Source organism: Seriola aureovittata, chromosome 7 (genome assembly GCF_021018895.1).
Source record: "Seriola aureovittata isolate HTS-2021-v1 ecotype China chromosome 7, ASM2101889v1, whole genome shotgun sequence".
Taxonomy (NCBI): Eukaryota; Metazoa; Chordata; class Actinopteri; order Carangiformes; family Carangidae; genus Seriola; species Seriola aureovittata.
The window spans coordinates 23,627,186-23,641,889 of record NC_079370.1 but is presented as its reverse complement, the minus strand read 5'-3'; the positions used below and the strand labels follow the sequence as shown (position 1 = coordinate 23,641,889).

Here is a 14,704-nt window from a genome sequence, read left to right as displayed (position 1 = left end):
CTGTATGTAGTAATCATACAGACTTTCACACAAGTTGCAATTTCCAATTATCCACCTGGAGGCGCTGTATCCCCTCTGTGTCCATATTATTCATGTGACCGCCGTAGAGAGGCGGGGTTATAATGTAACAATTTAGGTGCTACAGTGTAAGCAATAAAGTGTCCGTGAGAAGTGAGCACATCTGCTCGCCGCTGCGCTCTTCCTTTCTCTCGCCGCGGATGCAGAAGAGACCAACCTCGGACATCAAATGACATCTGTAACGGAGGAGACGCCAAAGGGGACGGGACTGACTCATAACACATTCATATGAGGTGCGTAAGCCTGTGGCACATTAAGATAAGAGGGAGCTGAATACAGTAAATTCCTGCAAAGCCGAAATGTGCTCTAAAAGGAATTTGGTGTGGATCGTCGGAGCGCGCTCCGTGATGAATGCAACAGGATTATTCTGCTCGTACGAGGGAAGGTTATTCTGTTCTCCGTCCCCATAGTTTGTGGACCGAGGCGCTGGCCTGTTGCTAGGAGACCTTTTGACAGCTGGGAGCTTTTGGACCGTGACAGTTAATGCACTAATGGTGTCTGCTTATCTGGCAACCCAAACCTTCCTCTTTCTTCCCCAGTTCGGTCCCCCGCGCGCTGTTCGTGCGTAAATCCTAATTGTCTCTTGTGCGTAAAAGACAACATTTACCTCTGTGGTTGTTTTCAGTCAGGAGATTACAGTGGTTTGCAGGGAACAATGGCCCACTTGTTGTGATTATCAGATCCTAAATATATCCACCTTCCGGATAGTCTGTGTTTAATCTTTTCTGAGGAAAAATGATGAGAACCCGATGTATCTCAAATAGAAGTTATATGTATCTATAAATATTTCTATGTCTGTGTGTGTGTGTGTGTGTGTGTGTGTGTGTGTGTGTGTGTGTGTGTGTTTTAACTCCAGAGGAGATAATTTGCATCCCTGATGTGGTTTTCAAATATGTTTTGAGTACATTTCCTTTATTATTCCTTCATTCTTACAACCACACCATCAAAGGCTTATTTAGACAAAGGTATGAAATGTGCGTAGCATTTGTTGGCCTGTGCTGGGGTTGGACTCACGACTACAGGATAAGCACCTTCTCTGCCTCATCAATCAGTTGCAGTTGCTTGTGGCCATGCGTCTGAAGGTCACTCATGAATGGATCAATACCTAGATCCTGCTGCGGACTACACTCAAGAGCAGCCAGTAGTACACTCAGCTCTGCCTCCACTCAAGGCGATCCTCATACATACATAAGCTCCCTTCTATAAAATAGCCACATGAGTGGACCTGGGGTGGCTTACTGTACATTGAGTGAGTAATGTTTCAATCAGAGTATCCTGAGCAGCTTGGATTTCAGTGCATCTGTGCCAACCTCTGTTTCCCTCTAGTGCTGCTGGGTATTTTCTCGCAGGAGACTGAGGGATATCAGATTCAGGTGTGTAGCACATTATGTCAAGGTTGTAGCTACACCAGAAGGACTTGGTGTAATTTGGACTCCCAGCTTGTTTTGAGAAGTGCTGAGCTGGTTATTTTCTTCTCTGAAGTCTGGCTGCCTGTGGCTGTCACAGTGTCTGCGCTTTACATGAAAAGGCCTTGAACGAGCAGCCATAAGAATTGTCAGAAATAACAGCATAGGTGCTTGAGGCTCTTGGCACAAACAGAAAAAATCCTTACGCGCACAAACAATATACTATTTCAGCAAATGAATAGCCACTTGCTTCGGGGACTGAGTGCACTATTCTTCATTTTAAACGGAGGAAGATCCATGTAAGATCAATACGGTGTTCAATACAGGTGTTCCCAGTGTGGAGGCGCGCTAGCTTTCTCTATAAACAGACCAATATTTTTGTTTGGATGTGAAGGTTAGAAAAGGGTTAACCTATCTAAAGGAGAAGGTTCTATATTCTACATTTTTGTTTTCAACAACAATGTATTTTCTCAAAAACTGTCAGTACATCTTGACTGTGGCCCTCATTCTCATCCTCATTTCAGCTGAACATACTTCCTACCAACACAAACCTTTAAAAACGGGTCACAAATAATTAGTCATTTTTTTAAGGTTGAATTATTTCCTAAAACAAACTTTACTCAGACAAGAGTAAATTGTGTATTTGTTGTGTTGGTGAGGGATGGCGTATGTGGGTAACTCTAAATAAGCTACATTGTCCACTATCCTTTGCGATGAAGGAACACGTCACAAGTGCAACTGCGTGGCTCATTTCTGTGTTTTAAATTGTTTTTTGACAACAGTAGAGTTCTATCGCACAGAGGAATATCAGGCTTTGGCTACACACTCAATACTTGTTAGTCGAATTGATTGTATTTATGGTTGGTTTTGGTATTCACTTGGGTTTTGTTAACAATAAGAAAATGTAGAATATTGCCAGACTGATTTAAAATCGTTCTGGCCGTCAATAGAATAGAATCCTTCTTTTATCTAATTAAAGGGGCTGTTTGTAAGTTTTCTCGGCCTCTGAACGTGGTTTCTTGCCGGGAGCAGGTGGTGGTGATTTTCGCTTGACAAGAGCTTCAGCCATTTTGTCTTTATAATACAAGAAGCTATAATACACAAATGGAGCAATACGTTTTGTGAGTCGTTATGTGTAGGATTTTAGAAATTTCTGACTTTGGTGTCCTGCCCACACTGGTAGGACACTGTCGCCGACAATAGTTTACACCACTGAAAGATGCTCATCTAACATAGTGATTACAAAGCTGAACTTTTACATGTCAAGGTCACCTAATTAGTCACAGGGAGTACTATCCCTCCCATGAAAATAGTTATATAATACTGTATTTTCTGTGGCTCTTGAGAACCTTTGTCAAGTTTGAGAAAACTAACACACAGTGATGTCATCTTGGTCTGAGCTTAGACACTGGTTGCTTGTTGTACAAACAGGTGACATGAAATCTGAAAGACATGGGCAAAAAGATGCTATTCGTTGCATTATGGGAAATGTAGGCTCCAGTGTATTCCTTCGACTCATCCTCGTGACATAAAATCAGGATATGTCAGTCGATGCTGCTTCAATTTTGACCAAAAAACTGCCCCTTGTGAATCAACCAGTTTTATGAAAATGAATGACTACATCACTGAAGTACAGCTCATTATAGTCTTCAGCTTCAAACTGATCAAGATAATATTTTCATCTTTATATTTTCATATATCCATAATCTTCATCCTCATCATCAAGGGCATAATGGGCTTCCATCCCTCCTCCACTCTGTCTCTGTCGTTTTCCCCTCCATCTCATCCAGCAGGCAATTTTGTCCTTTTCTCCCTTGGCTCTCCCTTCAGCAGAGTCCAACTATCAAACAAACAGCCTGACTCATCATTCATCCTACTGCTGGCCCATAGCGCGCACACACACACACACACACACACACACACACACACACACACACACACACACACACACGCACGCACGCGCACACACACACACACACACACACACACACACACACACACACACACACATTATTTCCTCTGTCTTACACCCCATCACCATGAAGGTGACAGAGCAAGCCTCCTGGCAGACAGCTGCATTTAGAGTGACGGCTGGGACTGTAAGTGGACAGAGATGGATTCGGACGGACAGGGTGGCGTGCTGCTGATGGATGGGTACAAGCAGAAAGGGACTGCGGATGGGTTGGAAAACAGGGTGCATTTGCTGCTACATGGGTCCACAGCATACAGTCAGTCAGTAAGTCAGTCAGCCCATCAGTCAGTCAGACAGGTTCTGTAGTCTGTGTATTTGTCTCAGCCGCTGTAAAGAATCTCACTGTGAAACACAAACTGATGGGCAGAAAGTATTCTTTGTAAGTGCAGGGGCATAATGGAAATGTCATTCATAGCAAAGCCTTTTGTGTGATTAGTAAAGTGTCACTGGTCTACACTGCATTTCATTTCATTCTTGATGCAATTTCAAATATGAAAAAGAAAGAAAAATAATAATAATAATTTCCTTTTTTTTTTTAGTTCTACTTCTTGTACATAGAGACAGAAAATTTTACCACCTACTGTTCTCCCCATGCAATGCTAGCACCATGTACAACTTTCACAGACTGTTAGTACAGGGAAAACATTTATGAACATGAAATATATTGAATATATTTCTAGATTACACTCTCACTTTTTTGGTCTTTTTTGTCATTTTCAAAAACATTGCTTTTTCTTAAAAATGTTACAGCTAAAGTGTTAACAAGACTAAGTATACAGCTAGCAGCCCTGTCTGTACTTAGGCACAGTGGAGCTTTGAGCTAAATACTAACGCTAGCATTGAAACATGCTCACAGTGACAAAGCTAACATGCTAATGTTTAGCAGATATGCTTATTATGTTATTATTCATGTTTTTAGGCTAACTTTTGTTAATTAGGACTGGTAGGTATTAGTTTTGCAGGTATTTGGACTAATTAAAAAGTAGACCTGATGATGCCACTAGATGACAGTTAAGGTATCACCAAAGTGATTATAATTCATCTTTGGGGTACATGAATGTCTGTAGCAGATTTCATGACAATCCGTCCATCAGTTATCAAGATCAAAACCAAAAAATATCAGCCCCATGGTGGTGACAGATGAAAAGGCAAATGAGGACCAATGTCCTTAGAACTGATCCCCTCAGTACCATGAATGTCTGGACAAAATTTGATATGTGAATCTTTTGCCTACTGGTGTTGCTACGGACAGCATGGTTATTTCATTGCAATTTATCTAATAGTTGCTGAGATAATTTCAGTCTGGACCAAAGTGGTGAACCAGCCAACCAAAGATGCCGTCAATAGAGCTGTGCCAATAGCATGGATAAAAGTATAGTGTCTTCCCATTGTGCTGTCAAAACAATATAGCTGTCAAAAAAGTGAAAGAATTCTTGAATGTCCACGTTCAATGCAACTGCAATCACAGTGTAATTTGGAAATGTCCTATCCTCAGTCTGTGTTAGATTGCAGTTGGAGTTATAACAGCAGCAGGACCCTTATAGCAATACTAGTAGCAGTGAGATTAGTCATGGGAGTACTAGTACAAGTCGTAGATTGACTATTCTTATTAGTGTGTGATTAACATTATAATACAGCCTTGTCTCATCTACAAATCCAACTCCTCCATGTGTGTATGTGTGTGTAGCAGTAGGGAGATGCTGACAGGACAGAGGCTCTGCCAGTCAAAGTCCCACCAGGACTTGGTCCTCTCCGCTCTCAACCAGCAGAGGAAGGACGGCCTGCTGTGTGACGTCACCCTAGTGGCCGGTGAGCAGAAGTTCCACGCCCACAAAGCTGTCCTGGCAGCATGCAGCGATTACTTCAGGGTGAGTCCTCAACCATATTACATATATTGAAAATGTACTTATGTTTTTGCAAATGAGCCTTTGTATCTGACCAGCAAGATATTTTGGTTAATAATTCAGCACACACAAACATAAACAGCTCCCTTGTTTTGTATGTACAATGGTTAGACTAATAGAGGATTGCACTCTTATCAAGCTGATATTTCCCACTCTATAAAAAGCAGGTATCAGTCAGGCAGTGTAGCCCACTGCTGATGTGATAGAGGTGACAATAACATGTTATGTAACCATCTTCAGGGCCGGTGGATTATTAAAACTGCCACAAAACCTGTCTCACTGCTGGTGATCCAGCTGAAAGAACCTCATTAGCATGGATTATTAATGGAGGGTTATACACATACGTACAATGGTCTAAATGCTGCTTCAGGGCTTCTTTCATTTCTTACCAAGAAAAGGCGACTAAGAGAAACTCAATTTTAAAAAGTAATTTCAAGTCTTTTTGTTAAGGTTAGGTTTATGTGTGCAGATGGTACAAAACATGAAGCACTGACGGCTTCAGTCCAAATTAAAAGTGCTACAGCAGCTCATCCTTCACAAGCCCACCTGGATCCAGCCCCGGTGTTTGCTTTCGTGTGGTCTATTGCCGAGGCTTCAGTCTGATTGTAGTTAAGCCGCAGAGGTAGGTTTAGGTAGATTCACGCTGTCAGACAGCCAGGCAGGAGATTTTCTGAGATGGGCCGCACAGGGAAAAGTGCACCGGTGAGATTTGATTTAGGGACACTGAGCAGATTAGGGGGTAGAAATTAATCCCTCTTGAAAACAAGAGGCAGATTAAATATGTCCAAGTTGCCCGGGGATTATTCCTCCTGTGTGAATGTTTGTGTGTGTGTGTGTGTTATTTTTACTTCCTCACTGCAGAGAGTTGAGGGTGGGCGAGTCACACTCCTCTCCTCCTTTTGTTCATCCTCCTTACTTTTGTCTTCCTTTTGTTCTTCGCCTCTGTTTTTAAATGCCGTTGTTTGAAGTCCCAGCTGAGCCGAGCAACACTGTTGTTCCGGCACTAAAATTATTAGATCAGCCTCTTTCAGTAAGCAAGAAAACTCATTGCACTTCCCCGTTCCTTAACAACATTATCATCTGACTCCACTGCTGGGTTTCATTTAGCTAATTTACTGAGGAGATGAAGGTGCCTTCTGTCGTGAATAGCGACTGTGTTTTCTCTCTCCTTCTGTGTCTCTTCCTTTCACACTCAGACAAATACCCGTATGCACACATAGTAGTGACTATAACACATCATCTAGCCCAGTGGACATGAGTGATTGTAATGAAATACCTGACCAAGCGTGGGTTGTTTACCTGGGACTTGTCCTGAATGTGTCACCTGCCTCTTCCCATGCCGTCACATTACTAAGACGTCTGGACAGCTCAGGGAGACGTGGCCAAATCAGTCACACCAGCATTGCACACCACCCTCAGCGAGAGCACCCACACATACACACACACACACAAACAAACACACACACTAGGTCTCTCCTTGTTTTCTTTGTCATACAGAGAAATGTTGTCTTCTAGCCCTGCAGTCAGGACAGAACAGAACTCATATCAAAAGCAATTATTGTCTCAAACAAACATTTCACACTGAATGTACAACATGTACTACACAGAACTCTGTTATTGTTTTTACTACTTTATGACGATGGTGCTCTTTTAAGACAGATTTTACAGTATCTAGTTCAAAACACATAATCGCCCCTCTGTGCCTTCTCACACGGCTTGATTTGATCATTTGATATACTGTAAATTGATCCCTGAGGGGACGTCAGTGTGTGAGGATTTGATGTGCACAGTGTTTTATCCCACTCACCTCTCAGAGCGCATGAAAAAACATTCAGTGCTCAACTTCGGTTTTCTTTGCAGTATATAAGAAACAATAGGGTGCTAAAACAACTGCATCACTGATGTCGGGCTAAACAGGTCTATGGGTTTTAGCATATGGGTATTATATGTTTTATATAATATAATACAGCATCAGTCAAGAATATAGTGGTTGTCTATAAAAAATACCTGAGCCTTGTTCTTGGAATGGGGACAACTGAGCTAACCAGATTTCATTGACGGTTCAAATCTGTCTCAAAATTTATCTGGAACCTCATACATGAACTAATTTACAGGTATAGAGAACAAACATAGAAGTCATTAGCATTAGGACCCCAATCAACTTAACAGTGTTGCTCAGGATAACTTTATAAAAGCCTCAAAATGCCCTGATGAAGTTAGCTGGATAAAATTGGAATTATTCCGTGTCTGAAGAACAGAGAAGTTGAATTAATGTGTGCAACATTTTGATCCAACCAAACACAAACATACCACAATACTATCAATAATACCAGTTGTGTAATTCAAAGGTTTTATATTCCATGGTCTTGATGTGTGGTTTTTTACCTCGTCAAAAGTAAAATTCTTCTAAACCTTGTAGACTTTGCTTATTTCATGACATGATAAAGGTCAAATCTGAAGAAGAATATTTGTATAACATTCCTACAGTTGTCAACTTCAGTCCAAAACCGTTGGTATTCGCACTTGTCTTCAAAAACCAAAACATCTGAGCCTTGGGCATTATAAGCGTTTTCCATGTAAGATATCTCTATCTCTGTGAAATACCTATAAATATATTCACAGGCCCTAAGAGAAATTCTAATATTTTACTCAGACATAAAAACAACCTCACTGAATACTGTAATATTTCAGTGGGTGTGTGAGCGAGTCACGAGGCTCGCTGGTATGATCACCCCAAGCAGACACATAAATTTTGCTGTCAGGCCAGGCTAACTGCAGCGCTGCACTCTCACTGCAGCATCATGTGAAAGGACTGCAGTGAGCGGCTCAATGTGTCTCTGTGATCTATATCCCAAGTCAGATGGGGCATCCATCACCACCAGCACTCCCTCAGCTCCTCCACCAAGGTCAGGAGCATTCATGCTGGAGGCGAACAGCTCTGCAGACGCTCTCAAAGCGCCCTCTCACAACCCCCACCCCCCCCCCCCAACCCCCCCACCATTCATATGCTAACATTCAATAGAAGCGAACATATAGGCAGTTCCTCCTCTGCTTTTTATTTACTGCCTATGTCTCTCTCCAACTTTCTGCGTTTTGCACTCTTGTACACTCTGACCAAAGCTCAGCCACCATCACACCCCAGGTTTAGCCACAGGACCTCCCGTGCTCAGTGGACCAGTGGATTTTTAATTAGAGCAGTGGTGAATCAACAAGGCTGAGCTCTGAGGAGAGATGAGCAGGCCTTGGTTAAAACTCAGCATGGCCTGAAGTCGACCTTGTCTCACACATCACATTTGCCATCGGAGGGGGTTGGTGCCTCTGAATCAGAGAGAATCGGATGAGGTTTGGGAGGAATGAATGTCATTTTCGTGACAGAAAGAGATGCTATGCTAACTGGCCAGCCTGAGGGGCCTTTGAACCTTATAATGCAGTTATACCAGTCTCTCAGTAGAGATAGTGTAGAGTGACTGCTCTGCAAACTGCTACCATGATTAAAAAGATATGCGAAATTGCTAGAGTTAGCTAGATCATTATAGTGAGGCGGGGAAACTGCAGGGAAAGAAATTGCCTAGATCAGCTACAACTAGTTTTCAAAAGTAATTAATGGTGTCTGTTTGTCCCATTACAACCCAGAAAAATAAACTAAACCTTCATAACCTTGCTGCGCCTCATAACTAAGAAGACATAGTAGTGGAGATGTTCTTCACCGTTGCCACATTTGACCCATCGCCCTCCTCTCACTCTTCCCCTCCACACTGCTGCGCTTTGTTGGTCGGCCCTGATCAATGGCTCTAACATCCCCTCATGGTGTGACACCAGTCAATAGCTTTGATTAGCGAGCAGCAAGCTGGACTCACGCACAGCAGGGTCAGACTGCAGATGCTGCGTCCGCTGCTTTGATTTCACATGTGTGATGTGCACCCGCATGACTGTGAGAGAGTGTGTGTGTGTGTGTGTGTGTGTGTGTGCGTGTGTGTGTGCGTGTGTGCGCATGTGAGTGACAGAAGGAGAGAAAGACAGAGAGGCAGTGAAACAGAAAGTACTGATTGTGCTGTTTATTTCTTCTGACCTCCAGGGGCCAAGGCAGGTAAATCAATACAGAAGGGCTCTAGGATGTTGTGTCTGGCAAGTTTTGATTAATTTTTTTTAGCAAGTACACATACAAAGCCAGTCTAATATAAACAACCTTACAGAATCGACATTGAATGACTGGAAGAACAAAGTTGGATTGATTTTACCATCAATTCAAATTAAAATATGGCATTTTCAATTCAAATGTGTCATTGCTTGGTCTAATTTTTTTTTAAACCAAAGACCATTAGTGCTATATAGAATATCTGTGGCGTTGTGTTCCTTCAGCTAACCTCCATGTTTTGGCTATGTGTCATCAGGCCATGTTCAGCCTGTGCATGGTGGAGAGTGAGGCAGACGAAGTGACTCTGCAAGGGGTGACCAGCGTTGGACTAAAGCACGCTTTAGACTTCGCCTACACTGGACAGGTGAGCATGAGAAACAGCCAGCACAACTGAGCAGACCAAAAACAATATTTCCCACAGTAACACTCTCACACTCTGTTTTATTGGGAGATGATAGCCGGGAAGTACTATTCAAAAACACTGGTGCCAAAACCACAGAGCAGTGGTGAAAGATTCAAATCCTTTACTTTAGTAAAAGTACCAGTACCACAAAGTAAATATACTCTCTTATAAATAAAGGTCATGCATTCAAAATTATTTCTGTAAGTGAAATTAGAAACTTATGGGTGTAAAATAAGTATTTTCAGCAAAAGTATATATCGGTACACATGGTGAAATGTGCTTAAATGTAGATGGAGGCCCAGTACAAATGTTAAATGATGTTTTGACCTGTCATTAGGCCGTGCAGTACCACTGAGCCCTATATCAGGTGACACTATTCTCTAATCCTGACCTGATGTTCATTTTAACTGTCCTTGGCTGCTTAGTCAGCCCTTGTACCCTCAATGCTTCTACTTAGGTTACACTGCATCGGCCGGCCCCACTGGCTTGAAAGGCAGCAACGTTTGAATGCCATGCTGCTCAGTAGTCAAACATCCCAAGACACTAATTAGCAACCTCTCTGGTATGAGAAATGTGTCCACACATGAATTTTTGACCTGTCTTACAAAAGACAAAAGAATATTTTCATTGTGAAGCTAAGTGTAGTATACCGTAATAGCAAGTCCACAGGGTCATCAGGTGGGCACCTTCTCAATAACTAGTGTAGGGCACACGTACCTCCCACCTCTCAACAGTCCTCCAAAGCAAGCTAACACTCTGGCTAACACATGCTAGAAACACATGGCCTCACAAAGAACCCTTGCCAGGACACAAAGCTAACATCACCAAGCACATGTGATGGGCTCACATTACCATGAACTTTGACATGGGTAAGCAAACTAATATGGCAAGCTAACCAGCTTAGCTAAGTGAGCCTAGCAATGTGAACTGACAGGCTAAGCTAATAACCAGCATGTTGCCAGCACTGGCAGATAAAGAAGCCAAACCCACCAAACAAACCAACCAATCCCATCCACCTCACACTTGCAGACAACAGTGCTTACAGTTAACATCAGCTGCTAACTCAATCAGCTAACAACATGCTGGTGAGTGACTGGCAAGCACTGATAGTGATGTTTTTTTGAGCATAATTGAATTATTATGGATGCTGCGACATTTAAATGTTGTTGCTGGGCGTGGGGGAACAAATTTTAACTTAACTTTAATCTTATATACCGACATGTGACGAATTAAAAACCAATATAAAGTGTAGCAAAGTGCTGAGCCATCACAAGCTGCCAGAACAGGTTCATTGTGTCTTGGCATTGATTCTACAATTTGTCCTGTATTTTCGTTCATCTTATGTCCTCAAAGTTCTGAAAGAGTAAAATTAGTAAAAAAGTGCAATATATAGGCCTATATGGTTGAATCCAAGTCTAAAGTAGCAAAAAAAATGGAAATACTCAAGTAAAATAAGTACTTGGTTGCAGTAGTTACCTTTCAACACTTCCAAATATGTCACCAAAATAAATCAAAACATGGATTTTGCAGATTACAACTTTAATCTCACAGCATAAGCTTCCACTGCAGCATGCGTTTGAATACTGTGTTTTAGGAGTGTGAAGATGCTTCATCAGATTTTACTATAAACTGGTCACTCCTCTGTCTGCTGTGGTCACACTTCTTAACATTATTCTGGAATCTAAATAAGAAACAGAAATAAATTCAAGAAAGGAGAAGTAAAGAGCGCAGTAGCCTATTTTATTATTACCTAAAGCAGCAACTGTCATATGAGTGATGCCACTGTCCTTGCCTTCTCACCCCATCAACAAAGAGTAAGTGTGTGATCATTTCTGAAAACTCCCTTGACCTTTTTAGTGCCAGCAATGCCCGGTCCAATAAGCAGCCCAGTGGATTATGCAGTGTACTGAGAGGCCAGGAACTTTGTAATTACTCCTAATTTTATTTCCACTGTGGAAATGAGCAAAGAGTAAATCGGTTAGGCAGTGTAAGTAGGTCAACAGCAGGCTTGAAAGCCGCCCTGCTACGGTTGGCCCAGCTCCTGTCTGCCCAGAGGAAATGATAGCAGATGAGATGAGGGCAATATGCTTATCCCCACACCGTAAATAATGACCTACTAAAAATCCTTCAGCCACATGTCATAGGCCAGCAGGGTGAGTGAGGAAACATGCTGCCACAGGATGCTGTCAGACTGGAAGTCAGTCAGTAGCTTCACTGAATTTTTTCACTGCATGCCGAGACCACAGGGGAGATCTCAATCAATTAAACACACAAAATCCTGCTGCTTATATTACCCACAGACATACAATTTCTCAGACCATAAATCTTCTATTTCTCTCAGCTAAAATGGTGAAATAGAGTGGAGTGAGCCTACAGGGGTCACATCCCAGATAGAAGACATCTATATATCTATATTCTGCCATACAAGCAGAATAGCTCCTTTCATTCTGTCTTCTCCTCCAGGTAAAAGCTTGCAAGTATCAAACGCAATAAATGTCGGTTTACACAAGAGCTCACTGTACTCCCACATCGAACCAGGCGCGGTGTTATAAAACTGACTTCTGCTGTGTGAGGGTGAAGTGCTCTCACTGTAGCGGGGCTCTGGAGTGGACAGGAGAGCAGGGCATGAGGAGCGTTCACTTACAGTTATTACAGTTATTATTTTGGGTTGTTGCTGCTTCCTGCCAGGATGCTGATCGAGTCAAAGAAGAAAAGGAAAATGTGTGGTTTGTTGTTTTTGGTCATTTTTCCTTTGGCTTATGTTCATCTGATAAAATAAGCAGTGGTGTTTAAAGTTCCCATATTTTTTTTTACACTACTCCTGTTTTATTTGAAGTTTTGATCCATAAAAAGATATATTTGTGGGTTTTTAAGAACCAAAAATCATCTCAATGTAATTTTACATCTCCTCTCTCAGGCTTCTCTTTGGAGCTCTAGTAACAACAGGTCAATGAGCCAATCAAAAGAGAGAAGCTCTGAGCTTCTCTGACTGTTTTCTGAGTGATTGAATAAAAATATAGGACACTTCAAGAACACACACTTGGAGAAATCAAATGCTGCAAGCTTGGACACTGGGTCCAGGAAGGCCACAACGTTACAGAAGTCCTGGCAACTTGTTTTAAGACACAGTTTTTGAATACAGGCTGTGTGCATTCCTCTGTGGATTGCACATTTTGATACTTTCACAGTATCAATATAGAAGCTAGACCTGCTTTATAATCAATATGGAAATCTAACTTTTTACAATATGCGACATTTAAAATAGGACCATAGATAGAGTACTTCAATTCTCATTCAAGTCCAATGCCCCTTGAGGGCAAAGATGCACTCATTGCTGCTCTCCATCTTAATATGTAAAGCTTATGGATGCCCATAGATCGTGCCAGTGGTTAACTGGACGCCTGCCCATGCCTGGCAGGAAACAACACTGTGAAAAATGGGAATGTGCAGATGAAGGTAATTACAGAGGGGGGGGGGGGGTGACTAGTCAGCAAAGCTTGCTGGGAATTGTTCTAAGTGGCTGTAGTCCCATGTAAAATATTTTATCATTCTAAACAAATTGCCTGATGATTTCAAATGAACTGTTTACACGAATGCTAAAGTGGTCAAATGATGGGTTTATTTCTATGCAGGAAATGTAATCAGCACAAAAGCCAACTGAAATGTTTTTCACACCAACAAGTGGACAAACATGCACCGGAAGACGTTTGTATTCAAGTCTGTTCCACTGAGATGAAAAACACAAGCTGCTTTTTCTATTTTCAAAGATGATAAATAATGTGTAGTCAAAGTCATTTTTCTCACTTTCACTACTGATGCAGTCACAGCTTTGTGGATATGTAGGGCAGCCTGCTGAATGGATTATCAATTATTTGTTCCTTCCTTTTAAAACCAAACTAACACTTCATTTGGAGTAGGTGAGTCCACTGTGTGAGAGGTTACATGACGCACGTCTAGCCTGATTGGGTAATTACTCCTTTGATTAATGGAATATTTAACTCCATGTGGTCCCGTTAGTATGCTCAATCAAAAATTACGGTCTACCCTCTATACAATTCATATTACCTGGCTCTGCTCCTGAGAGCCCAGCAATATCACTTGGCTGTGTTACAGAGCTTTACGTTGCATATGTGGCTAATATGGAGGAAACAGAAGGAAGCTTTCAGCAGATAATTTCAGCTGCTGTTCATTCAGCTCAACAGGAAGCATTTTGGCAGAATCAATTCTATAAAAATTGTGGGAATATGTTGCTTTGCTAAGAGGATGAAAATGGTGACTCAAGCACGTTGATAGAGCAGTGTTCGATTTGCTATGCAGTATGTCACACTCACTTTCCCTGTCTCTATTGCAACATGTTTATTAAGAAAATAACCGGAACATAGACAGTTTTTGATACTAAACTAAAATAAACCGTAACTAAAAAGTGAAACAAACATGGACATTGGATACGTAGTACATAGCTTGGTGCTAAACCTAAGAGATTATGATTTAAACCTTAAATGAGGGTTTTTTTCTTAATATTCCTCATATCTTTTTTTCAGACTATACTATTGATAATGATTAACAAAAAGAAAAAAGAAAAAACATAATGCCATTTGTGCCAAAAACATATATTTTTTTAAACATTGCCTGGTGTACTTACAATGTCCTACATTTCAATCAGGAGAGACTAATAAGAGGAACATTGAATTGAATTTATTGTGAACAGAAGGAAGTGGAGGAGTGGAGCTGCGAGGATGGGAAACTCCTGAACGGAGGGTTTGATTGGAGATGTTCAGTAATCAACAGCTGAGGTGGTGAAGGGGT

At 41.6% G+C, this 14,704-nt stretch overlaps 1 protein-coding gene across 4 annotated transcripts in view; it reads left to right on the top strand.

Moving 5' to 3' along the window:
- The first annotated feature begins 131 nt into the window (after nt 1-131).
- The window catches only part of klhl32 (kelch-like family member 32), a 29,921-nt gene continuing 15,348 nt past the window's right edge, over nt 132-14,704 (top strand). Inside the window, exons 1-3 of one of the 4 annotated variants that reach the window (XM_056379957.1) lie at nt 132-311; nt 5,144-5,324; nt 9,752-9,859. In XM_056379957.1, the coding sequence (XP_056235932.1) occupies nt 307-311; nt 5,144-5,324; nt 9,752-9,859 (294 nt within the window). In that variant the 5' untranslated portion in view covers nt 132-306. Of the gene's footprint in view, nt 312-5,123; nt 5,325-9,751; nt 9,860-14,704 lie in introns of those variants that run through there. The other 3 variants (XM_056379954.1, XM_056379955.1, XM_056379953.1) reach the window with 3 other exon arrangements.